We start from the raw sequence: 23,500 nt of genomic DNA on the forward strand, positions 1-23,500 counted from the left end.
TTGGGAGGACAAAGCAGACTGAGGATTAAGAAGTGGCGGGAGAGGCAAGGCGGGCGGTGGGTGCTCAGCCTGAGGGACCCAGTACCTGCACCCTAACTCATCTTTGCTCAGCACAATGAAAAACACCAAGCCATTACTCTGATCCCTGTCTGCAATCCATTCTGTGTGGTTTTAAATCACCACTATTCATCATCACAATAATAGCTGGACATTTTAATAGATTTCGTGTGTAAACAAAGACGTCTATGGCGGGCGCCGTCATCTGGTATTGTAAGCAGTGACATTCTTCATTTTCTCAGCAGAAATGAGCCCAGAAACAAAAGATGGGTTTGACCACGCTCACATCACTTCTGTGGACACTTTTGGTAATAGGAGACATTATAGGCTGGTCGCTATTTACAGTAATTGTGCCACATTAGTCTCAATTTTCCTTAAAGCAGTTGTTCTGTGAATTGTCTTAAATGTGTAAGTGGCAAATGGTTGAAATTCAAGGAAGCTGGCCCAGTGGGGGGTGGGAACAGAGGCTGTCACAGTCCATGGCTTGGGGCAAGCCTACCATGAGGGGGCCAACACAGGGGACCAGCAGCCTGCCCAGCAACTGGACGCCCACCCGCAGGTTGCGTTGAGAAAGTCTGAAGGAGGCTTGCTGTCAGAATGGCGCCTGGGAAGTCGGAGCTCTGGCCCTTGCACCACGGGCAGCTGGGTCGAAGGTCAGCCTGTGCACAGCCACCCCACTTCAGCCTGCGCCCTCCCCTCCCCACCCTCTGGCGTGCCACAGGAGCTGCCAGGAGACCGAGGGCCTGCTAGCGGGGAGCCTGGTGTTGGGGAACCTGGTGACGGGGCCACCAGAGCAGCAGGGCAGGTTTCTGGTGCCCTCCTTCCCTGGGGGTTCTGAGGACTTACGGTGCTGACGTAGTGGCGGGGTGGGGATCGGCCTGGCCGGCCACCCCAGGGGTGTGATGTGAGGCCACCACCGGTCCCTCTGCTCCAGGACTGTTTCTGAAAACCCCAGAGGAAGGCTGTGGAAGGCAGTCTCAGAATGTTCCAGAAATCTGCTCTGAGTCCTCCCCCAGCCCCTGGGGTTGCCCTCTGGTACACTCAGGCCTCCCTGCACACAGTGGAGTCAGACGCCCAGGTGGAGACCCTCCGGCAAGGGCCTCTGGGCCACTGCCCCTGGAAGCCAGGCCCAGAACCAGGGGCCAGTCTACCCGTGCGGCTGTCCTTACCCGGGACGGTGGGCAGCGCCCCCTGATGGGGATGTGGGCAGGGCTCTTGAGCGTGTCTACCTCCTGTATTTGATGCGTCCTTCTAACCTCGCAGATGGAACTGCTTAGGGATTTATTCTTTCATAAAGTAAACTAAACCCTTCCCAGCTGTACTGGGAAGACTAAGCTCAGGTATGTAAGAGGGGAAGTTAGCCAAGGCCGCCTCTGCCCACCAGCCTGTCCCTAATGCCCAGGTTCCCCTCCGTCATGGCGTCTGCAGCGGGTGTGTCCAGATGTGCCCCCAGCAGATCTGCAGGCCAAGACACAGCCTGCAGGAGGAGGGCCCCTGACCACCCTTCCCGGCAGCCTCCGTGTTCCGCAGTGGAATGAAATACAGCATTTGGCAGAGACATTTGGTAAAGATCAGTCTTTAAAAATGAAATAGAAGAAATTCTGTCTCCATCCAAGTTACTTTAAATGTCAGCTCCCCATTAAGCCCCAGACGCAGGTGATGCAGGCCGGGAGAGTGGCCTGCCCGTGCTCCCCTTTCCTTCTCCTCCTGGGGAACCCACCCCTGCAGGGAGCCTGGGTCTCAAGCTCAGTGCGTCCTCGGAGGTGGCCCCTGCTGGACCTTCCGGGGTGGGGCACGTTCTAGGGCTGTACCATGGTCCCGATAGCACTTCCTGGTCAGATCTGATCGTGCCCCAGCCTGGAGGAGTGGCCGTCCTTCTGCATTCCTGGGTAGGTGACCCTGGGGAAGTGCTCACCTCCTTCAGTTTCTCTGTCTGGAGGAGGGGACGGTGCCCCAGTCTGGCCTAGCTGGCTCTCAGGACCGGGGGAGGGAAAGTGATGGAGAAGCAAGGCCTGGGATTCAAGGAGGTCTCTGTGGGGAGGGTCTGCCTTCCTCCTGGGCGCCTCCCAGAATGCTCTGGAGGGGTGGCTTCCCGAGGGCACATCAGCATGGAGCACGGCCACCTGCCTCTGACGGGCAGCTCCTGCCCTTCCCGCCATGGCCGCCGTGCAGCAGGGAGCCCTGGTTATGTTACTGCCGTCCGACGTGTTCTGTTCTGATTGGGTCTGCCCTGCGCATCTAGGCCTGGCCCCAGGTAGCTCTGGGTTCCCGCAGGACACACGGACAGCTGATGGGTGAGGTTTCAGAGATGAGGGCCAGATGAGTGGCATCGTGGCGATCTCTTCATGGCCATGCCACTGTGCAGAGTGGACAGGCTTCTCTCGGGTCTGGAGAGAGGGGGCAGGCTCCTGGGCTGAGCCTCTGGAGGAGTGGCCAGCTGTGGGCTTCTGCGTTAGGAGGGCGGCATGCTCAGTTACTCTCCTCCGCCTCTGCCAAGCTCCCCACTTCGAAGGCATCCCGGACACAAGAACCGCCAACAGCGTCAGGACCTCAGGAGGGAGGTGCAGCGTGTATTACCCACAGGAGCAGCACCCAGGCATGGCCTCTGGGTGCTCCGGCCGTGAGGACTCACTGCCCGTGCCTGGGCCCAAGGACCAGGAGGAGGGCAGGACGCAGGCAGGCACCAGGGCCTGTGCTCTTCCATTCGGTTCTCTGATCCCCAAAGAGCATAAAACTCCCGAGCTTAGGAACGTGACCTCCCAGTGGGGAAGAGCCCATCGCCGGGGCCGCCTCCTCTGGTAGAAGCCTGTTGGGCATCATGGGAAGACAGGGCCTCGGCGTGTCCCCAGCCCCTGGCAGCCCCTGGCCAGCCTGGGGAGGGCAGGACCCGGGACCCCTACACCCACTGGAGGCCGCCCAGCCAGGCTTGGTGGATCCCAGGCCGACTTCGACCTCTGCCTGCTTAGAAGGCATCGCGGCTGAAGCTGGCGGGAGCCTGAGGAATGGGAGCGCGGCCATGGGCGGAGGCACTGTGCGGAGGACAGAGGACAGAGGCAGCCCTGGAAGCAGCCCCTCGCGAAACGGGAGGATGGCCTTGGGAGACGCCGCTGTGAGGCCAAGATGGAGGTGACGACGCAGGAGCCAGGACCAAGAACCTGGGGAGCGGCTGACGGGAGGCACCTCGGGGTGCTGGGGAGACGCCAGGCGAGGACAAGGGCACCGGAAACAAGAGAACCCGGACGAGGACTGGGAGCCTCAGGTAACAGAAGTGTCACCGCAGGAGACCAAACAGTGATGTGGGGCCAAGCCTGGGAAACTGGGAAGGATCGGAACCCAGGCTGTAGGCCCAGGGACGGGGCAGGTGTCCACCCTGAGGGTCCTGTGCATCCAGGGAGCCGCGATGGCAGGGACAGAGAGATGACAGCTGAAAGAGGTGCCGCCGAAGACCTCCCCGAGTTCCCCCAACGGAAGGAGAGCTCAGGGACAAAGCGAAGGCGCCCGCGTCTCACATCTCACTCGGCATCTGTGAATCTTATCAACTTCTTTTGTTTCAGATTTTTTAAATTTCTTCATTTATCTTTCTTGGTGCCTTATAATTACACTAACAGTGGGATTCATTATGCCGTATTCTTACGTGCACACAATATCATTTGATCAGTCTCCTTCCCCGGCATCTCTCCTTGTCCTCCCTCCTCCCTCCCCCAGTCCACTTGCTCCACTCTCCCAATCTCTCTTCTATCATTATTACTGTTATTTTAATTAGTGCATTGTAATTATGCATATGTGAATCCTTGGGGTATATTTGTACATAGACGTAGCATATTTGAACATCTTGGAATTTGAAGGGAATCTGGGTAATAACTCTCCAGGGTTCCTGGAGTAAAGTAGTGCGGACCCAGGAGCAGGCTGTGGAGAGCCGGCAAAGGACAAGCCAACTGAGCTCAGAGACCGGGCCAGGAGGAGAGAGGGAGGATCTCCTTCAGGGGTGTGATGGAAAGCAGTTTGAGTTGCGAACCCAGGCCTATTTCTAGTTGTTTGGACAAAAGGAATAAATTGGAAGGATTAGCAAGGATTTAGAGAGTGTGCCATCTGCATACTTTTCCTGAAAAAGTACCTAAGAGACATGCTCAAGTCCGTGAAGAGAGACATCAAAGTCAGGCGCTGCGGATTGGAAAGGTCACCCGTAAGAAGATCAGTGGTCACCACTGATACCAGCTAAGTGGAGGGCTACGACCATCCTGCGACTCTGGCCACAGGGCGAATATGGACTCCACCACCCCTGAAGCAGGGCACTCGGTGGACTCCAGAGGAGGGTGGTTGTCCTGCACCAACCGCCTGGCGGCGGGGCGGCGACCTCGGATGAATTAATGGAGGCGGTGGAGAGGGATGGCAGCAGGATGAGAAGGCCCCTCGTGTCTTGTTGTGGGTCACGGGGAACCATGACAGATTGCGTCCTTAGAGAAACAGGCTTATTATCAGGATAAAAGCCACCACGGAGGGAAGCGATCCTGAATTCCTGCTCAGGCACGACAGAGGGAAAAGGAATAGAACTGTGTTTGCAAAGACTGCGGAACTCAAGAGCCCAGTCTGCAGCAGCCCGGCCCGTGGTGCCCAGGACAGACTTCCGGCAGCAGTGAGATGACACTAAGTGTGAGGGGGTTGGCCGCCTGTATCAAAAGGCAAGGGTCATCGACTCAGGGGTTCAAAGTTGCCAAGAATGTGCTGCCTTCGATGGGCACGCCTACAAACAGTAAGGTTAAAAGAAATCCTAGTAAACATACCAAAATAGGCAGTCAGAAGGAAATCAAGAAGTAAAGTGCTTTGAATTGACACAGAATGTCACATATTGATACAGCGACTTACCGAAATTATTTATGTGGAGCATGATGATAATCACATTTCTTTAGTTGCTGACATTGACACAGAGCAGACACTGTCACACGTTGATAGCAGTAGCTCACTGATACATGGATACAGAACACAGTGATGTCACATACCGATAGCTGCCTGCTGACACACTGATGATACGTTGCAGTCCAAACGGAAATGAGAGCAGCCGCCGAGTCCCACTCCGCACCCCCTGCCCTGCGCAGCACAGCAGGTGTTACCCTAACCGATCACAAGTGAAGCAATCCGAAACGCGGTTTTCGTTTGGAAGTTAAAGAACTCTCAAATCAGAGGGAAGATCAAGTACCTACCATGAATAACAGCAATAAAAGCAGTCAGGTGCAGGTCTTAAGAACAAACGCTTCCTAGGTTGAATTTGCGGTTGCATATGGAAACCGGGGCGTGCACACGGGACTGTTTGCAGTTTACCGTCATTTCTGAAATCTCTACAAAAACGCCCACACGCCGTGTCATGAATTCAGCCTCCCTCGGCAGGGTCCCGGCCTCCTCAGTCACAGTACTACATCTGCACCTGCACCTAAGTTGGGCGGGGGACCGGGGTGATACCATTGTCTGCTGCCCACAGGGTGCAGCAGGACATGCAGCCACTGGGTAGCCCGTGTGGCCGGGCAGGCAGCTGCGTCCAGGCCCCTGTCCCTGGAAACCCCACACCCGTGCCTCAGTTTCTACATGCTGCTTCCAGGATGGCTGAGCCACAGGGGCGTGCCGGGGCAGGCTGGCACCTGTAGGGCTGTCTCACTGCTCCGAGGGCAGGGCCTGGGCCACATGCACAGAGGTGTCTTGTGGTGTTGCTGTGTGTGCCTCGAAAGGCTCGGCCACACACATGGTCTCCGGTGTGTGAGGCCCACAGAGCACTTACAGCCTTTATTTTCAGATCAGAGGTAATGGAACTAAAGAACCTAACTTAGGCGGCCTCAACCCCCATAAGAGGAGAGGGTAGCTACTGAGGATGGAAAGAAACAGTAATAACCCTGGAAGAGACATTCTTACAACTGATCATGGCATCGTTGCCAAGCCTTTAAAATGTGCTTCTTTTAAACTCTGTTTGATGTAACTTTTTAAGGACAGAAAATAAACCCTAAAGGTCGAAGGGAAATTCGCAGCACAGATAGGGTCTTCAGCTATTCAAAAGTGCGAGCCTTCCCAGTGTGTTCATCACTAAATCTGGACATTTCCATTAAATAACATGATTTTTCTAAAGAGAAAGTTGCTAAAAATAACTGAAGGAGTAGAAAAATGTTAATATTCTCCAGTAAAATTTCCAGAGTGAAATGGTTTGATAAGCACATCCTTTAAAATATTTAGCATATACCCAGAAATGTGGAGAAGGTCCAGTTCCCTCCAGCAGCTGGGGAAGCCCTGATGCCCGGCGTCCCCACAGGTGGAAAGCCACCTGCAAGGTCACTGCTTTCCTCGAAGGCTCCGGGGTCTGACTGCTGGATGCCCCAGGACACCGCTGGGGACTCCTGGTGGCAGGTGTTGAGTGGGGCGTGCACCCCCACACCTGCACGGAGTCAGCACCCTGAGTTCTACAGGAGAATTTAGATGAGAAATGAAAATCCATCTTAATATTTCAAATCAGGTGGCTTCAGCCAGCTTTTTTGCTGCGGTGACCCAAAGACCTGACAACCATGATTTTCAGGGGGAAGAGTTTACTGGGGGCTCCCCGTTTCAGAGGTCTCCGTCTGTTGAGGGCCACCTTCATCACTCTGGGTGAGGCAGAACATCATGGCAGAGTGCGGTGGAGGGAAACCGCCCAGGACACCACACCAGGAAGCCTAGGGAGAGCTCTGCTGTCCAGGGACAAAGTCTGCACCCCCCAAGCCACGCCCAAGTGACCCCCCTCCTCCAGTGACAGCCACCTGCCTGCAGTTACCACCCAGTTAATCCACATCAGGGGATGGAAGCACTGATTGGGTAACGGCCTCACGACCACGCTCCGTCTAAACTCCTGCTCGTCTCACACTCGGGCTTGGAGACACCCCGTGTCTAGCCCTCAGCACAGACAGAATGCCAACCCTTTCAGGAGCTCAAGGAAAGAGCTGCCGAGGAGGGCAGCAGGCTCCCAGTGCCCGCCCAGCAAGAAATGACTCACCTGACGTGGTGGGGAGGGGCGGCGGGCCCTCCCTGGAGCCCAGTGTCCAGTGAAACCAAAGCCCTCCTTGTGATGCAGGCCCAGCCAGCCCCTGCCGGGGAGCCACAGTCCCCATTGCTGCTGGATGCTTTCAGGACATTTCAGAAATGCAATTACCTGCCTGAGAAAGCAGGTGCATTCCTCACAGGTGAGGTGCACAGGTGCTGTGGAGCCCAGAGGGTCAGCTGAGAGACCTTAAAAACCTAGAGTTTGTTCAGCTGGACCAAGAGGGCACCAGAAGGCCGTCTCTGCATTCGACTTTAAGGCATGTGTGGGTACGAACACCCTCTGCGGTCCCAGGACTTGGCCAGCAGCAGCCCGTGGGACAAATGCAGAACCCTCTGTTGTTATAAACAGAGCCTGGGGAGGTGACCTCAGGGCTCATGCCCTCACCCTGCAGTGGCACAGCTGAGCAGTGGCCAGGCAGGAGGGACGGCCCAGAAAGTGGGACTTGGGGCTGGAGGCCCCTCTGAGGCCCACCGTGGCTGCCACACGATGTCAGCCCATGTGCCTGCAGCTGAAGGCAGCAGCCAGACAACTGGTGCCCTGGGTGGCAGGGGTGGGGCGGGTGGGGGCACCTGGAGCTCTGCAGAGGGCCTTAGGAGGGGACTCTCCCGAATACACTTGGAGAAGTCCCTTACCTCCAAGCAAATAGGGCCAGGAATGGCACTGGCTAAATTAAACACGTTGAATGAGAGAGAGAAGGGAGAACTCTGCTCCTCACAGCAGAAAACGTAGACTAGCTGTCCACCTCGGCGAGCACAAGCCGTTCCCTGGAGGAACCAGTGGCTGCAGGTGTCAGGGGACGCTGATGAGGTCGCTGGTACAGGCCGCTGTTGTCCATTCTTTCAAACATTAATTTTTAGATTAACTAAAATTTCCACCCAATTTCCAGCAAAATTTTGGAACTTGTCAAGTGATTTCACTGTTTCCCTCAGGGCCTGCTTCAGTCCGGGCCTGAGAGGGCTCTGGAACAGAGGTCTCTCCAGTGTCCACACTCAGCAGTGTTCCATCAGCAGTGCCCATGCCATGTGCTAGACAAGGGAAGCAGGAGGCCAGGGAGGCACCCGGTTGCTGCTGGGCTCGGGTTTGGGGCCTGATGGGCCTGACCTCTGGTTGTGTCCCTTGTCCTTCTCATGAGATAAGGCAAGGACAGTGTTAGCAGAGTCCCCTGGACACAATTAAAAGCTGAAACGTGTCAGTTCTTATTGTTTTCTGACCTGTGCCACACACCAAGTGGCCCAGCTGAGAGGGGTGTTCGAAGGTGCCGACTCGGGGTGCCTTCTGAGCTGCAGCAAGGGCCAGGGACAGTGGCTTTGTATTTGGGGGGAATCCAGGTTGCTTTCTTGCCTTGCACCGTTTCTGAACCAAATTCCCCAGGGATTAACTCATAGAGACTGACGTGAGGAGAAGGCGTTGGGCACTCTTCAGTCAAGTTCAGGGGTGGAGGCTGCAAGCCCAGGTCCAGCCTGAGAAGTTGACACTGTGAACCGGGCACCGTCCCCATGGGAACAGTGTAGCTGGGCGTGTCCTGAAAGCACTGTCCTGCCACGCGTCCCGCTCAGCAGCGCAGCCTGCCATGGGTGCTGCTGTTCCCCTGTGGTCCCCAGGCTCTGGGAGCTGTTGCTATCCCCTGTCCCCATCTGGAAAGAGTGTCCCGCCTGCCCTGGGCTGGGTGCAGTGCGGTGGCAGAGCGCTTGCCTAGCGTGCACAAGGCACCAGGTTCCCGGCACAAGGAAAAGCCAAAATCTGAAGCCCGCTCTCTGCTGAGTACCTCCTGCTATCCACCGTCCTGCTGTCAGAGAAGGGCAAGTGGAACTGTCCCACACTGGACAGTAGTCGGGGCCACATCTGCGAGCACTTCTCTCACCTGCTGGTTGGGCAGGAGGTGCATGAGCAGACAGGACCTAAAACTGCAAACGGGGTGCCCAAGGAGGGTGAGGCGGCCACCCGAGGGCAACCAGGGCCACAGACGGGGCCCACAGGGTTCCTTTGGGCCCTTGTCATTTCACCTACTTCCCTTTGAAGGCTTCTAGAAGAGGTCAGTGACCCTTAAGCTATCGGTCCTTCTGGAAGGCCATCAGGCAGTGTCCATCAAGAGAACCAGAAACACTTTGACAAGCTGCTGTGGAGGACAGTGTGGCCATTGCTCAGAAGGTGGACATGGAGTGGCCATGGAACCTGGCATCACCTGAGGGGCAGAAGCAGCCTGCACCAGAACCTGCACTTGTCCATTGCGGTGGCATTGTCCCCAGCAGCCAGAGTGGACACACCCGGGAGTCCTCAAGCAGAGACCAACAGTTCCAACATTGTCCCAGTCCATCTTTCAGTCATGAAAGGAGCACGGCGCTGACCCACACCCCCACACAGACGGACTTCCAGGAGGCTGTGCCCAGAGAAGGCCGTGGGTGCACTGCCCACGTCCTGAGATGCCATCTATGTGGAAAGCCAGGGATGAGCGGCCTGCAGGGACAGCAGACGGGGGTGATCGGGGCAGGGAGGGGGGCGGGTCCACAGCTGGGGAGATGCCGATGTGCTACGCTGACTGCGGTGAAGTTGCCTGACTCCAAGTGCACCAAGAGCCCTGGTGGACACTGCAAGTGGCGGAGTGGAGTGGGGGTGATCTGTAGCCCAGTGACTCTGTGAGCAGGTGTGCAGACACCCCCTCTTCCAAAGGCCTTGCCCGAACCTCCGCCCGGACTCGGGGACCGCCTCTGATGGATAGCAGCGGCAAGGGGCTAGTCTGGCGGGACCAACACAGAGGTGACCACCTGCCAGTGACCATGTGTCCTGAGAGTGGACACAGGACGTAGGACATGGGCCCAGGAAGCTAGTAGAAGGTGGACATGGAGTGGCCATGGACTTGCCCTCAGGTGGGAGGACATTGAGCTTCAGAAGCAGGACGCCCCCCACTGTTGGGCAGCCCTGGCAACAGCAGGCACCGAGGTGCCTCAGTGGGAGGGCCTCTGATGTCCGCTCTGTCATTTCAAGTCCCCTGATCACAGCCGCCTGAGAACTTGGATGCTCCCTCTGTGGGCTGCTGCTGGCCCAGCCACTGCGGTTGTCCTCTGTGATGCCCGCCGGGTCTCGTCGTTGGGGCCAGCAGGGAGGGCCACACGCTGTGCTGGATTAGTGCTGGCAAAAGTGACGGGGACTTCAAAGCCGCAGCAGGACTGGGGACAGAAAGGGAATGATCCGGGCCACAGAGCTGTGTCCTTCCCTGCCAAGGCTCCTTTGAACAGCCGCCCACCCCCAGCCCCTCCGCATGCTGGTGGAGCCGCTCGGAGGTTGGGGGTCGGCCGCTCTGGAGAGCTGCAGGCAGACTGCTGGGCTGAGCTGGTGCCGCCTCCCCAGGCCAGAGGGCAGCTCCACCCGCCCGCCCACTCTCTGTGGCCAGCACAGGGGCTGCAGCCCCAAGGTCAGAGGTGGGGAGAGCGGAGCACAGTGTGCAGGGTGAAGTGGGCAGGCCAGCTAGCCCCAGCCTGCCTCCGGGAAGCTGCGGGTCCAGCCTCCCTGGATCAAGGGCACTCGCAGCCTCTACTCTGAGCCAGGAGCCAGTGAGGGGCATCAGCAGGCCATCTTCTGAGTGGCAGGTGAGTGCTGGAGGGATCTGGTGGCCGCCAGGCTCAGGGCTGCCCACCCTGTCTGCAGGATGTGCCTGTGTGGCCTCCTGTCCAGCAGCTGAGGAGGAGGGGAGGATCCGGTGCTCCCCGGTGGATGCACTGAGGACCGCATGGTGGCGGCCTGGGGAGGAGGCCTGATGAGAGTGAAGGGACCCGAGAAAGTCCCGAAAGTCTAGGCTGGACTCAGAGCAGGGGCACAGACCTCGGGTGCCCAGTCCTATAGACTGCAGCGTGCCAAGGTCAAGGCCAGACCCTCGGCACCCAGGCACCCACACAGGGTGCTCTCCTCTTCCCCTCCCTGCAGCGCAGGACACAGGACAGAGGAGGTCACTCCCACACCTGTGCTCCACAGCCTGCCTGGCTGCCCTCACGTCTGCCCACCTCGGCCCCAGGACCTTCTGCTGTGGGTTCTGGTCCTCCTCCGGGGCCAGAAGGCCTCGTGGGGAGGTGCGCTGCACCGTGGGTTCCTCCGAGCCCATCTGCACAGGTGATCGGTTTCTGGACTGAGAAAGGCAGCCAATGCTGGAGGTGGACCTGCTCTCACCCCTGAAACATCGTAAAATTCTGATTTCAGTTTGAACATACAAAAGCCACTTTCCCAGGTAGGTGTCAGGTGCATCCGTTTTCTCTTGCTGTATGGCAAGTCCACAGGCCTAGGGATGGCACGGTTCTGTGGTCAGCTGCTCTGCCCAGTGTCTCAGCAGGATGAAATCCGGGGGGTGGCCAGGACTTGCCCTCAGGTGGGAGGAGCCCTCTTCCAGGCGCAGAATCCGGCCCCGCGGGGGGAGGGCGGGGGCCACTGACTGGCTGGCCCCTGGCTGGCAGCCCTCACTGCGTCTGGACACTGCCCACCTCCCTGGCCATGAGGCTCCTCCATCATCAAGTGAGATACAGTGTGGAACCCTGAGCCCTGGCCGGGTCTCCCTCCGGCGTCGGACTCCGTGTCCTGCACTACAGGAGGAAGTTCTTTGCTCTACAGGGGGTGTGACGTGACCAGACCCACCCAGAGAATCAGGGGAGTGACCCTGGGGCAAAGGTCAAGGAGCCAGCCCAACGTCCTGCCACCAAAATGGCCGGCCCTCCTTCAGCAGAGTCCACTGAGCAGGGTCCACATCGACTCGGGGGTGGGCACCTCTGGGTTCTCCTTCCTGGTTTTAAAAGGCAAAGTAAGAACGTGGAGAATCAGATCCCTCTAGGTTCAGAGCCATCTCCGTCTGTCACCTCATGGGTGGCCCAGGGGCCGGTGCTGTCCCCTGTTGCTAGCCCATGTGTGGCTGCTGTGCACTCTGTGCAGGAAGGATCTAGGCCTCTCTGGGAGCTGTGGGGGGCTCTGGGGTGGGGCTGTGCCCGAGTGGGTGGTGGGTGCCCACAAAGGGCTCCCCAGAGCTGGTCACCATCTTGGGGAGTCAGTAGGGGGAGCCTCCTTGCAAACCCTCCCCTCGAGGTGACCCGTGGGAGCAGCATTGCTTGGGATCTAAGAGACCAGGCCTCCCCAGGGGCCCTCAGGCAAGTGCTGGCCAAGGAGGAGAGAACATAGGCCATGGAGGAGGGCAGAGCCTCGTGGCACAGACCTGCAGAGGACAGTGCAGGACCCTGGACGGCTTGGGGAAAGGACATATCTGCCTGTGCCCTCTAGTCCTGGGTTGGGGTGAGGCTGGGGCTGACGCCCTTTCCTAGAGCCCCTGACCAGGAGGGGCCAACCCAGAGCTGTCCCACATGCCTCTTGGGGACCCCTCGCCCACCAGCAGCACCAGGCCACACTGAGAGGGGTGGAGGGGATGAGGTCAGGCAGGCCGGGTGGTGGAGGGAAGGCTCAGGGGCGACATGGCCTCTTCCTGGCTGCAGGCTGCAGGGCCTCGGGCCAGCTCAGCCAAGCAGGAAGCAGGAAAGGTGGGCTCGGGCCAGGAGAGCTGTGGTGACACAGAGTGCGGCTGGGGGTCCCCCCAGCCACAGCCAGGGCCCAGGGGTGGCGCGGGGTGGCTGAGGCAGGGCCCAAGGCCATGTGGAGGGGCAGTGAGAGAGGAGGCATGCAGGAGGCCACACATGAGCGGCCATGGACCACACCAGGCCCAGCTGTCTAAGCCCACCAGGGCGGCCGCCGGAAGATCTGTGTGCCCATCCACCCCCGTGTGCCACACCAACGCTCCTACGCCACGTGTCCACTCGAGCTCACACCAGGACCCCGGAGCACACACTGCCTCCATCCTGCTGCCCACCGTGGCCAGCCGTGCTGGAGCTTCTGCCATCTGGCAACGGTCAGGGCTGGCTGAGGGCTCAGACCTGGAGCAGCTAAAACGCCCCGGTCAGGAGGATCAACAGCCATCCCGGTCAGCCATCAATGGCCACCGTGGGTCTTCTCTCGCACCATCAGAGAGCCCCCCATGGCCTCCTGGCCTCACTGCTCGGAGCCCGAAGCCCAGCGTGGCTGTCCCTGATGGCCTACTTTCTTCACCACCTCTCCTCCTTGGCCAGCACTTGCAAGGCAAGCCGCCCCTCGTCAGGATCAGGCTGGGTTCTAGCGCGGTGACCCAAAACATGGACCTGGTTTTTTTGTTTGATTCCCCAAAAAGGAAGAAGCACAGTTATTGATCATCTCAGTCCAATGTAAATAGCAAAGAGCAGCCGCGGTGTCCACTCTGGAAAACTGCTCCCATGCTGGGCCCTGCCTCTACATGGTTCCAGGAAGTCCTGCTCCAGGCAAATCCTAAGAAGACAGCTGTAAGCCAGGGGAAATAAGGCATGAAGACAGGAGCCTCATTTCCCAAGTTCAAGTCCAAGAAGAGTCTGGGCTGTTTTTAGAAATGAAATCTAGACTATTTAGCCAACACACACACACACACATTCTTGCAGCCTATTGACTTAAAATAATGAGTCTCCAGTCTGGTTCTTTCTATGAAGCTAAGTGGGAGAGTGTGCGACTCCCACCACAGGACCCTGGCTGACCCCACTTTATTTCTCAGCTCGTTGTCTCATGGCACAGGAGGGCTGCACAATCACTGCCTGTCCACATTCATTGACATCCAGACAGGTTAGGGGACAGTACTGCCCCCTGCCTGGGAACATGGGTGTCCAAGCCCTCCGTCCTCCAGGATGGGCTGAATAGGAGGCCGTGTAAGGGCTGAGACAGGTTAGAAGTCTGCTGGGCTGGGTCCAGACATGGTGTCTGCTCCTCGGCTGGCTGCTCAGGTTCACCACTTACCAGCACCCCACAGGACAGATCTGGGGGCGGGGCACGGTGTGCTCCCTCTGTCCATCCTCGGGCTCACCGGGGTCTCCTCCTCCTGTCACCACCTGCCTCCTCCCACCCCCTGTCCTGACGGGTTGGACACACGCTTCCTTGTTCTCTGGCACAGGGCTCCCGTGACTCTGATCTGTGGCTGCAGCCTCACCCTTGGCCAGCGCTGGTCAGCTGGAGCCCTGGTGCTGCAGCCGCCTCTGCACCTGTCCTCCTTCCTGGGGCCACGCAGGGTCTGCTCTGCAGGGCGTCCCGTTAGCCCTGACTTACGGCTCCTGAAAACTCACCGGCTGTCCAGGTCCACCCGCGTAGGTGAGCGCCTCTGGCTGTGCGGCCTGTTCTCAGCACAGCGAGAAGCCGGTCAGCTGGCCCCCTCCCCGAGCTTGGGAGGGTGGGGCTGAAAACCCCAGAGAGGAGGCCCACCTCCAGCCCCCAGCACAGCCCGAGCAGGAGGTGTGGCTGCGACAGTGGCAGGTGCCGGGGTGGCCACAGAGCCTGGCCTGGGGCAGACAGAGCTGGGTCCTGACCTGGCCTCACCCTTTGGCCCTGTGGCTTTGGGGACGCACAGAGCCTCCAGACCCAGGTCCCTCAGGTGCCGAGGGCCATCGCCTGCCCCTCCCAGATGCAGGCAGTATTGGCCACTCCTGCTGCGTACTGAGCAGAGGCTCCCAGGCTGCAGGGTGGGGACGGAGCTGCCCCTGGCTGGGGTGGCCCAGCGCCCCATCCTGCTCCCGTGGGTCTGCTCCCTGCAGCCCCTGCCTCCCCCTTCACATGGCGGGACGAGGCGGCCATGTGGCTTCAGAGCTGGCTCAGTGAAGGGCCAGCAGCTCAGCCTGGGCAGACTCAGGTCGGCTGGCCCAGCGTGACCCACTGAGACTGGATGCACAGGAGGGTGGCCCAGCCTGGCCTCGCAGGGTGGCCTGGGAAGCACACCGATGGTGCATGCCCACCCTGCTCCCTACACTGCCGAGTTGTGATGACCACTGCTGTGGTGGCCCTCGGCACTGCTGTCCCAAACTCTCCTCCACCCTTGCTCAGTCTATTGCACGCAGTACCCGGCCCACCCATCACGAGGCCACATAGGATCTGTGGCCAACTTCGCTTCTGCCTGGACACTGCATGTGTCCCCACAGGGTCGTGGGTCTCTTGAGGTTGCGAGCTGTCCAGGCAGCCTGAGATCTGGGTGTTGGGCCTCCATGTGGTTTAGCATCTGGGTCCTGCCAGGCTCAGTCAGCTGACTCGTCCCTGATCACAGGAGCACCGTGGTGCGAGCCGACTGGGAGATTCAAACGAAGGCCTTTGTGAGGAGGATCAAGGGCAGTGGGTGGTTCAGACCTCGTCTGAGCCCAGCCTAGCTAGAGCTGGCCAGCAGCACCTTGGAGGGTAGACGGGGCTGGACCGGGAAGAGCCTGTGAGACTGCAGTCCTCTAGGGCCTTGGAGTGTGGAGAGCCAGGTGGGCGGCCAGTGGTGGTCAGTGGACCCCTGTGAGGGACTTTGCTCACATGGGCACCTACGCGCCCCAGGTGGAGATGCCTCTGGACCCCATCCCCCTCCAGGACCTGCAGACCTTACCCACCAGGAGGCTGTGATGCTGCGGTGCGGCCAGGCCCTGGCCACGTCGGTCCTCTGCTGGTCTCTGCAGGAAAGACCCGGCTTCCACCCGAGGGGCTCAGGCACCCTGGACAGCCCAGCACTGGAGCTCTCTCACGTCCCCAGAGGTTGGAAGACCTTCTGCCCTGGCTGGGCAGGGGCCAGCTTTGGTCCCCAGAGATCTGTGGTCAGCACAGTGAGGAGCTGCCCTGAAGTGACCCTGCAGGGCGAGGGGGGGGCAGTCTGCCCAGAAGCAGATAAGCAGCCGTCCTCAGCCACCTCTCAGGAGCCTCAGTCAGACACAGTGACTGGACAGTGTGGCTCAGGCCACCTGTGGGGAGCTTGTTTCCCCTGCCAGGGCCCAGGACCTCAGAATGGGGCCGTATGTGGACATAGGGTCCTTGAAGGTGTCCAGTTAATACACAGTCCTGCTGGCCTAGGGCAGGCCCTTTGTCCCACAGGAGAAATGCAGACACAGAAGGACAGATAAGGCCAGGGGTATAAAGGCATAGGAGACGGCCATCTGCCAGCCAAGGACAGAGCCCTGGACCGGATGCTGCCCACCGTGGAGGAGCCAGCCCTGCCTGCCCCTGGCGTGTGCTCCGTGAGACCATTTCAGCCTCTGCCCATAGCCCAGTTGCGGGTGTGCCTGGTTCAAGGCCACAGGGCTGAAGACCTTCAGAGCAGCCGCAGGAGGCTGGCACAGCACGGCTTTGGCCATCCTGGGGACAGACCCACAGAGCAGCACATGGGCGCGGCTGCGTCCTGGGCTCGCGGGGCCAGCAGCTCGCCCAGAAGCCCCTCCACGGGGCTGAGGTGTGCTTGGGAGCTGCAGAGTGGACCACTGTCTCCGAGGATGCTGGTGGGCAGCGCAGCAGGATGGCCTGGGAAGCGGACACTCGTCCCCACCTGAGCCAGAGCTTGTGTCCACGGGTCACCACATCCAACAGGATGCCGGGGAAAGGAACCCAAGACGCAGTGTCTGTGAGGCCCTCTGGCCTCTCGGACCCTCCCGGCCTCCCCACCGCCCTCCCCATCTTGCAGCGTGGGGGGACGCCCAGGCTCCAGGAGGTGTGACTCTGTGACACTCCCCAGCTGGTGGGCATCCAAGCCCCATCCTCCCCGTCTCGGTCCCCACCCTGAGAACCTGGAGTGGCCCTCCGGCAGGCCCTGCCGTCTGGGCGGCACTTTGCAGTCTCCGCAGGGGTCCCCAGCACCCTGGGCACCCAGAGAAGATGAGTGGCTCCCACAGCTCCTGCAGCGAGTGAGAGCGATGGAGAACCCCGTCACTTAGCCTGCAGGTCCTCCCCCAGAAAGCAGCTCTCAGGGACACAAGTGTGTCCCCAAACTCTGCAGATGAAACCCCAGCCCCCAAAGGGACTGCTTGGGAAATGTGAGTTGAAGGAGGTGGGTAAGATTCAGTGAGCTCACTAGGGCAGTCTTGACCCAGCAGGACTGGGGCCCCTATAGGAGAGACCAGGACACAGACCAGCAGACGGTGGCCATGTGAGGACAAGACGGCATCCACAGCCCGGGAGAGGCCCCAGGAAGAGCCAGCCAGACACACCTTTGCGCTGGGCAGTCTGACCCCAGACCTGAAGGGCCCACGCCCCCGTGTAGGCCCGGGCTGGGGTGCTGTTAGGGCCGCCTTGCAGGCTGGGTGGGAAAGGCAACAGGAGCCCTCCCTCGTCCCTCCGTCCCTCGTCCCTCGTCCCTCGTCCCTCCGTCCCTCGTCCCTCGTCCCTCGTCCCTCCGTCCCTCGTCCCTCGTCCCTCGTCCCTCCGTCCCTCCGTCCCTCCGTCCCTCGTCCCTCCGTCCCTCCGTCCCTCCGTCCCTCCGTCCCTCGTCCCTCGTCCCTCGTCCCTCGTCCCTCCGTCCCTCGTCCCTCCCTTTCCTTCTTCTTGCGCTGAGCACCACAGGTGTTTGTATTTAGACAACGTTCTCTTTCTTACGCTGAGCTCCTGAAGTCAAACAGGGCTGTTCCTTGTGTGTTTTGTCTTTAAAAAGGGCCTGTTTGTTGAAGAGGGTGGCCTTCCTGTTCCCCTTTAGGGTGAGGAAACTGAGCCTCAGAGGGGCTGAGGACAGCTTCTGGCCATGAGTACCAAGCACACCAGGCCCTTCTTGGGGCCGGTCTGCAGTGACCCCTCCTAGGAGCCCTGGGGCCTGGACCCAGCACCCTCTGGGGAGGTTGGGGCATCCCCAAGTCCTGACCACCAGGAAGGGCCCTGCAGGTGTCTGAGCCAGGCTCCAATTCCCAAGCTCAGCCCTGAAACTGATGTGGTCCCCGCTCCCAGCCCAGCGACCTGCCAGATGGCTCAGGTGTGGACTGGAGACTCCGCCTCTCCCCACCTCGCCTGCCGTGCGATCCTGGGGGACCCCTTCACTCACAGACAGAGTGGGCCCCTGGGCAGAGACGGGGCTGAACCACACCAGCAGGAGACTCGCATGGGGCACAGGAAGGAAGGTGCCCACCACTTGTGTCTGGGCTCTCCTGGGGCTCAGGTCACGGAGCCTGAGAAGCTGTGAGCCCCTGGACACACAGACCCAGAGTGGGCATGTGAGTTCATGGGGTGGGGCCTGTCACTGTGTCATGGACTGGGCAGCCCTGTCCCCGTGCCCTCAGCTGCCCAGTCATAAGAGCAGAGGGACCCAGGACAGGGCACTTGACGTTTCCTGGGACGGCAAGACCGTGAGGTGAGGGTTTCACAAGTGACCTGAGGCATAGGTGCTGTCCCCTGCCTGGTTCAGCACTCCTGGACCAGCCAGGGGAGGAGGCAGGGCCAGGGCACCTCGTGAGCTCTTCCCCTTTGGGGAGTGGCCCCAGGGAGGAAGCCAGGTCCCTGGGTGGGGCAGGCGGCTGCAGATTGGTCCTCAAGTTCCCTCCTGTGAATGGCCGTCCTGTCCCATGCTGGCGCCATGGGGCCTGGGGTCTCCAGCTGTCCCTCCTGACATCTCTCTTACTGATCATCTGGACCTCCATCTGGATTCAGAGCAGCATGCTCCTTGGTGTGGCAGACTCGTCCTGCCGTGGTGTCTGCAGGATTTGGATGAGGAGAGAGCGTCTCTCATGGCTGAGCAGGGGGGACAGTCAGGTGGCTTCTTTATCATGTCCCAGACAAGGAGATCCTGTGGCCCACCTGGGGGACCCAGCTTCCCCAGCGAGGCTGTTGAGACAGCCACACAGCACCAGGTCCAGCGGTGGGATTGAGATTGAGGACACCTGCTCTGGACACAAGACTGTGGAGGGACCTACAGCCAAGCCTCGAGGAAGCCACCGCTGTGAGTTGTCACCAGGATGTGACTCTTGAGCAGCACCAGGAAGTCCTACTTTTCCACTTCTCAAACTCAGAAGGTGAAGAGGAGCCGTGCCCAAGCCACTTGGCCTCTCAAATCTGAGAAGGTTGTAAGTCCCCGTGGGCAGCCTGCGGTGGCACCGGGAGAGCAGGAAGCACCGGAAGCCCTGGCATTGGGGCCGCCCACCAGCGTGCAGGAGAGGAACTGTGACGGACCACCCAAGTCCCTCCCCATGGACATGTTTGTCACCCGCCTCGAGCCCCCGCAGGAAGGGCTGCCAAGGCATTGAGGCGCGTGCTGTGTCCACCCCACCTGCCAGGCCACTCACCTGGCGAATGCGTGGGAGGAACAAACGCAGGACGTCTCTGGGTGTGGACGCTGGTGGCTCCTGCTTCTTACTCACCCAAGGCTTCTGTGGACAAGCGACTATGTGGCTTGGTACATAGGTAAATGTAGTTAGGAAGGCCTGACCCTCTGGGGGAGGTGACTGATGATGACTGGGACAGCCATGGAGGGTGGGCCCTAGACAGCCTGACCCAGGGGCCTGCAACAGGGCAGCACAGGCTGCCCGCCCTGTGGGGACACGAGTGCACGGCCTGGACGGCGGGAAGCAGAGGGTAGGGACAGAGAGCTGAGGCCAGGCAGCCGACTCTGGAACTGGGGGGATGGCACACGCCACTCAGGGTGTGAGGGAAGAAAAGGGCACAGGGGACCTCAGTGGTTTGAACGGTGTCCTCCAAAGTGGCCCTCCACCCAGAACCTGTGGACAAACCTCCTGTGGAAACAGGGTCTTTGCAGATGGGATGAAGTTGGGTCTCTCCAGTTGAGGTGACAAATCCAATGACAACTGTCCTTATAGGAGACAGGGGGAGGCCCAGGGAGAAGGCTGAGGATGGAGGCACAGGTGTGGCCTTGTGGCTTCACGCCACGGAGGGCCGGGGACTTCCCAGGAGCCTGAGTGCTGGAGCCGACCCTGCCTCCAGCCAGAAGGAGCTGGTGCCCCCACACCTGAGCTCAGAGTTCTGCCCGCGCTGGGGACAGTGGACTGCGGGGCAGGATGTGCCTTGCTCGCCCTGGGCTGCCGCAGGGCTAACAGTCTCTTCTTTTTGCTCCTCAGGTCTCCTGACGAACGCAGCCCTGAGGGGCTCCAGGAGTGGTCTTGGCTCCCTGGAGAGTCCACACCTCGACCCCGGCCCTCAGCCCTCGGTGGACTACGCCTGTTCCCTGCATCCAGCCACTGTTTCCCGTGGCCCATCAAGGACAGCCTCTGTCCTCAGCATTCTGAGCCTGACCGACCGAACCCAGGAGGGCCGGACGTGGACGCACAGGTGGAGGCGCTGGGCACAAGCAATACAGGGCTGTGGAGCCCGGCCACGCCCTCCCTTGCCGGCCACTCTCCTTGGAGCTGGAGGACGAGGATGGGGCTGAGGAGGCGCTGCGGCCCCACCAGATGAGCCCGGACGCGCGGTCGGTCCCAGGACTCTCAGGTGCAGACGCCGCCTCTCCGTGGGCCCCAGACTGTCTGAATTGTTTTATTTTCTTATACTTTCAGAATACTCAATAGACCAAAGAGCAAATCTATTTTAACGTGGACGCGCCCTCACTGTCAGAGTCCCGGGCTGGATGGCGGGGCGGGGGGAGGGGTGCGGTGGCAGAGACATGCTGGTGGCCCCAGCAGAGAGCGGGCAGCGGTGGAGGCCCCCGCCCCACGATCGCCGCGGTGCACCCTAGGAAGATGGCGCCAGCTGGAAGGACGCCACAGCTCACCTGCAGGCACCGGCCCGGGCATGGCCGGCGACGGCCCCCACTCGGACAGCACGGTCCCCGGGGACACGGGCCATTCCCGTCTCTGTGCTTAGACCGACTTTATCGTACTAAAATCACTTTCTGTTTTAACCAGTTCAACACGCCTCCTCTTCGACAGCCCCATTTTTGATAGTTGGATAATCCAGTTCTTGCCAAGAGCATGTTGGGTCTCCCGTGACTGCTGCCTCCTGCGATACGCCATTTAGCTCCAGAAAGCAAATTAAAGAGAACGGAAGTAACACTGTTTGAAAGAGATCATTAAATGTATTTTGCAAAGCCTAAAGTTATATATTTAACAGTTTTTATATGTTGTATATTTGTAGAAAATCCTATTTAACACTTAACGTGGTGGCCCTGGCCTCCCCGAGCGTGGGGCCAGGCCCCGTGTGTCCCTGGAGACTGTGGGGTGGCTGCGTGGGACCTCGGGAGCCAGGCGCAGGGGGCCAGGGCTCTGGGAGAGTGGCCGAGCACCACGGCCCTGATGTCCCGCCAAGGCTCCCGGCCAGCACTGGTGAAGCTGGGTTTCTTTCCACTTTGGTTCGAGGTTGGTGGCAACTGTCCCCCTTTGGGTCTGTGACTGGTAAGCGCTGCGGGTACAGGATTTTGGTCTGGCTCTTCCCACGGATTTCGTTGGCCCTTTCCTGTCCCTCCTGCCACTCCCTGGCCTCAAGGCCTTGGGCAGTGAGTTCTCCTTCCTGAGGGGACGTTCCCCTCATTCTCAACAGACCCATCTCCTCTCCGGGAGGCCAAGCAAGCAGGGTGGACAGAGGGACAGGGGGACAGGGGGCCAGGCGCAGGTGCCCCTGCATGGTGGGGCCCGCAGCCCCGAGGAAGGGATGAGTGTGTGTGTCCTCCCCTGGCGACTGTGCGCCAGCGCCCTTCATTTCCCTGAGTTCCTGCTGCAGTATACTACCTACGAGTCCAATTAACATGACTATTATGCTAGTTCTCCAATACTAAAAAGTTTAAAAATATAACTACAGTATATAGACGTCGTTCCAACCACCATAGACTAAAGATAGGAGAGGAAATCCATGACGTAAGACCCGTTCCCACTCCATGAGCACTTAGTTCACCTTCAGTCACTGAACATGTAGAGGAATTTGTATCCTGGAGAGAAAGAAAGGCTGAGGGGGGTTTCACCACAGAGGGGGCGCCAGCGAGGGCCTGCCCAGCTCCCGCGGCCTAGGCTCGCCTGTGCCCACCGCCTCCTCTGCCTGTCCTTCCGAAAGCGAGTGTAGACACCTGCGAGGGCACAGACCGGGAGATTTCAGATGTTACAGCATATTATTTTTCTTTGTTTTACAGTATTGAATTTTGTGTTGATTCAGCTAAATTATGAAAATAAAGAAAAAATCCTTTGATAAGCATGGCTTTTGTTCCCTGGCCGTGGTGTCCTGGGAGAGGGCTGGAGCTGGCATGGCTGGTGGGGGCAGCAGGTGGGCTGGACACCCTGGGTCAGACCAGCTCTGGAGACAGGGACCTCCTTCCCGGGCCCAGTGCCCCTGACCCCGCCCAGCACCCCGGCTCGTCCTGGGCCCACAGGAACGACCTCTGGAGCCCAGCCCCCACAGGTAGACAAGGCCCCTGCTCGGGGGTGCCCAGCTCCCAGGTGTGAACACCTGCTCCCCACGCAGGCCGAGGCCCGGAGCCGTCCACTGGGAGATAAGCACCCTCTGCTTCCTGTCTCCCTGCCACGGGGGCAGCCCAGGCAGCCAGTGGGAAGAGGGGCCATGATGTGCCTCACCGGTGCCGGTTTCTGTGCACCAACCCCCATGGCCCAGGACACAGAAGTGAAGCCCCACTCGGGGCCCCGGGGGCTCCTCAGGGAGACCAGGCCTAAAGGACTCCCTGACTAGGGAAATCTGCTCGCCGCCCCCAAGAGCAGTCTGTGGAGAGCAGATCGTTTGTGCTGCCTGGAGTGCCCCCGAGGCCACCCGTTTGGGGGTCCCACTTGTCATTTCCACCTGCTCTTTATAAATGTGGATCCCGGGCAGCTGTGTCCTTCATGGGTCTTTGGAACCATGGATGCAGGCAGCCCAGGCCCCGGTCTCCCCTCCAGGTATCTGGCTTGTCCAGGGACGGAGGGGCAGCATGAGGCGGCCCACAGCTGCCGCAGGAGCCCCAGGTCAGCCCCCCGTGCCCTCAGGTGGGGCCTGCGGGGGACCCTGGGCCCCTCCCACAGAGGCAGAGCTCCCTGAGCTCCCTGGGCTCTGCAGTGGGAAGAAGGAAGGGGCAGCAGGGCCAGCACCCACTCCGTCCCCGGGCCACACCAGGCTTCCAGGGTCAGCTGGGCTGCAGCATGCTGGGTGACAAACACTTCTCTGAGCCTGGCCAGAGGTCTGAGGAGCCCAGTGGGGACTGGAGGGGCCATGTCACCAGGACGCTGGCAGACAGACTGGGCCTGACCTTGCCAGGGCGGCTCTCGGGAGTCCGGCTCAGGCTGTCAGGCTACCCCTGCTCCTGGGGAGCTGGTTGAGGCAGGCCCCGTGCCTGTCCTATATGAGAGGGGGACGCACCATCCTGTCCCTCATCTGGGGAGAGAGCGGGTTCTGTGACTGACAGCTCTGGCTCGTGGCTCACTGCCCTGTTTCCCTAAGCACCAGTGGTCAGTCACCATGGCTGCCCTCCCTCCCCGGGGTTCTGGGGGCTAGAAGAGCCTTCTGCTCGCTGCAGATGCCCCCGCAGATAGCTCTGCCATTCCCAGATGCTGAGCACTGAGTCAGGAGCCCACCAAGGGGCCTGTGGAGCCTCCCTGACCTCAGAGAGCTCCCAGGGATGGCGAGCAGCCCCTGGTGTCCAGGGTCCCCAAGGTCAGGCCCAGAGCGTCAGTTGATACAGAGATGGAATGA

At 60.0% G+C, this 23,500-nt stretch overlaps 1 protein-coding gene across 3 annotated transcripts in view; it reads left to right on the top strand.

Annotated features, from left to right (window-relative positions):
• The window catches only part of Tafa5 (TAFA chemokine like family member 5), a 206,349-nt gene extending 184,331 nt beyond the window's left edge, over positions 1-22,018 (top strand). For all 3 annotated transcript variants that reach the window (XM_058579086.1, XM_046443490.2, XM_058579087.1), the window contains exon 4: positions 19,960-22,018. In XM_058579086.1, coding sequence (XP_058435069.1) covers positions 19,960-19,968 — 9 coding nt within the window. In that variant the 3' untranslated portion in view covers positions 19,969-22,018. The remainder of the gene's footprint in view (positions 1-19,959) is intronic.
• The last annotated feature ends 1,482 nt before the right edge of the window (positions 22,019-23,500 follow it).

Source organism: Marmota monax, unplaced genomic scaffold, assembly GCF_021218885.2.
Source record: "Marmota monax isolate L192 unplaced genomic scaffold, Marmota_monax_Labrador192_F-V1.1 WCK01_AAM20220418_F8-fsc00234, whole genome shotgun sequence".
In the NCBI taxonomy this organism is placed as follows: Eukaryota; Metazoa; Chordata; class Mammalia; order Rodentia; family Sciuridae; genus Marmota; species Marmota monax.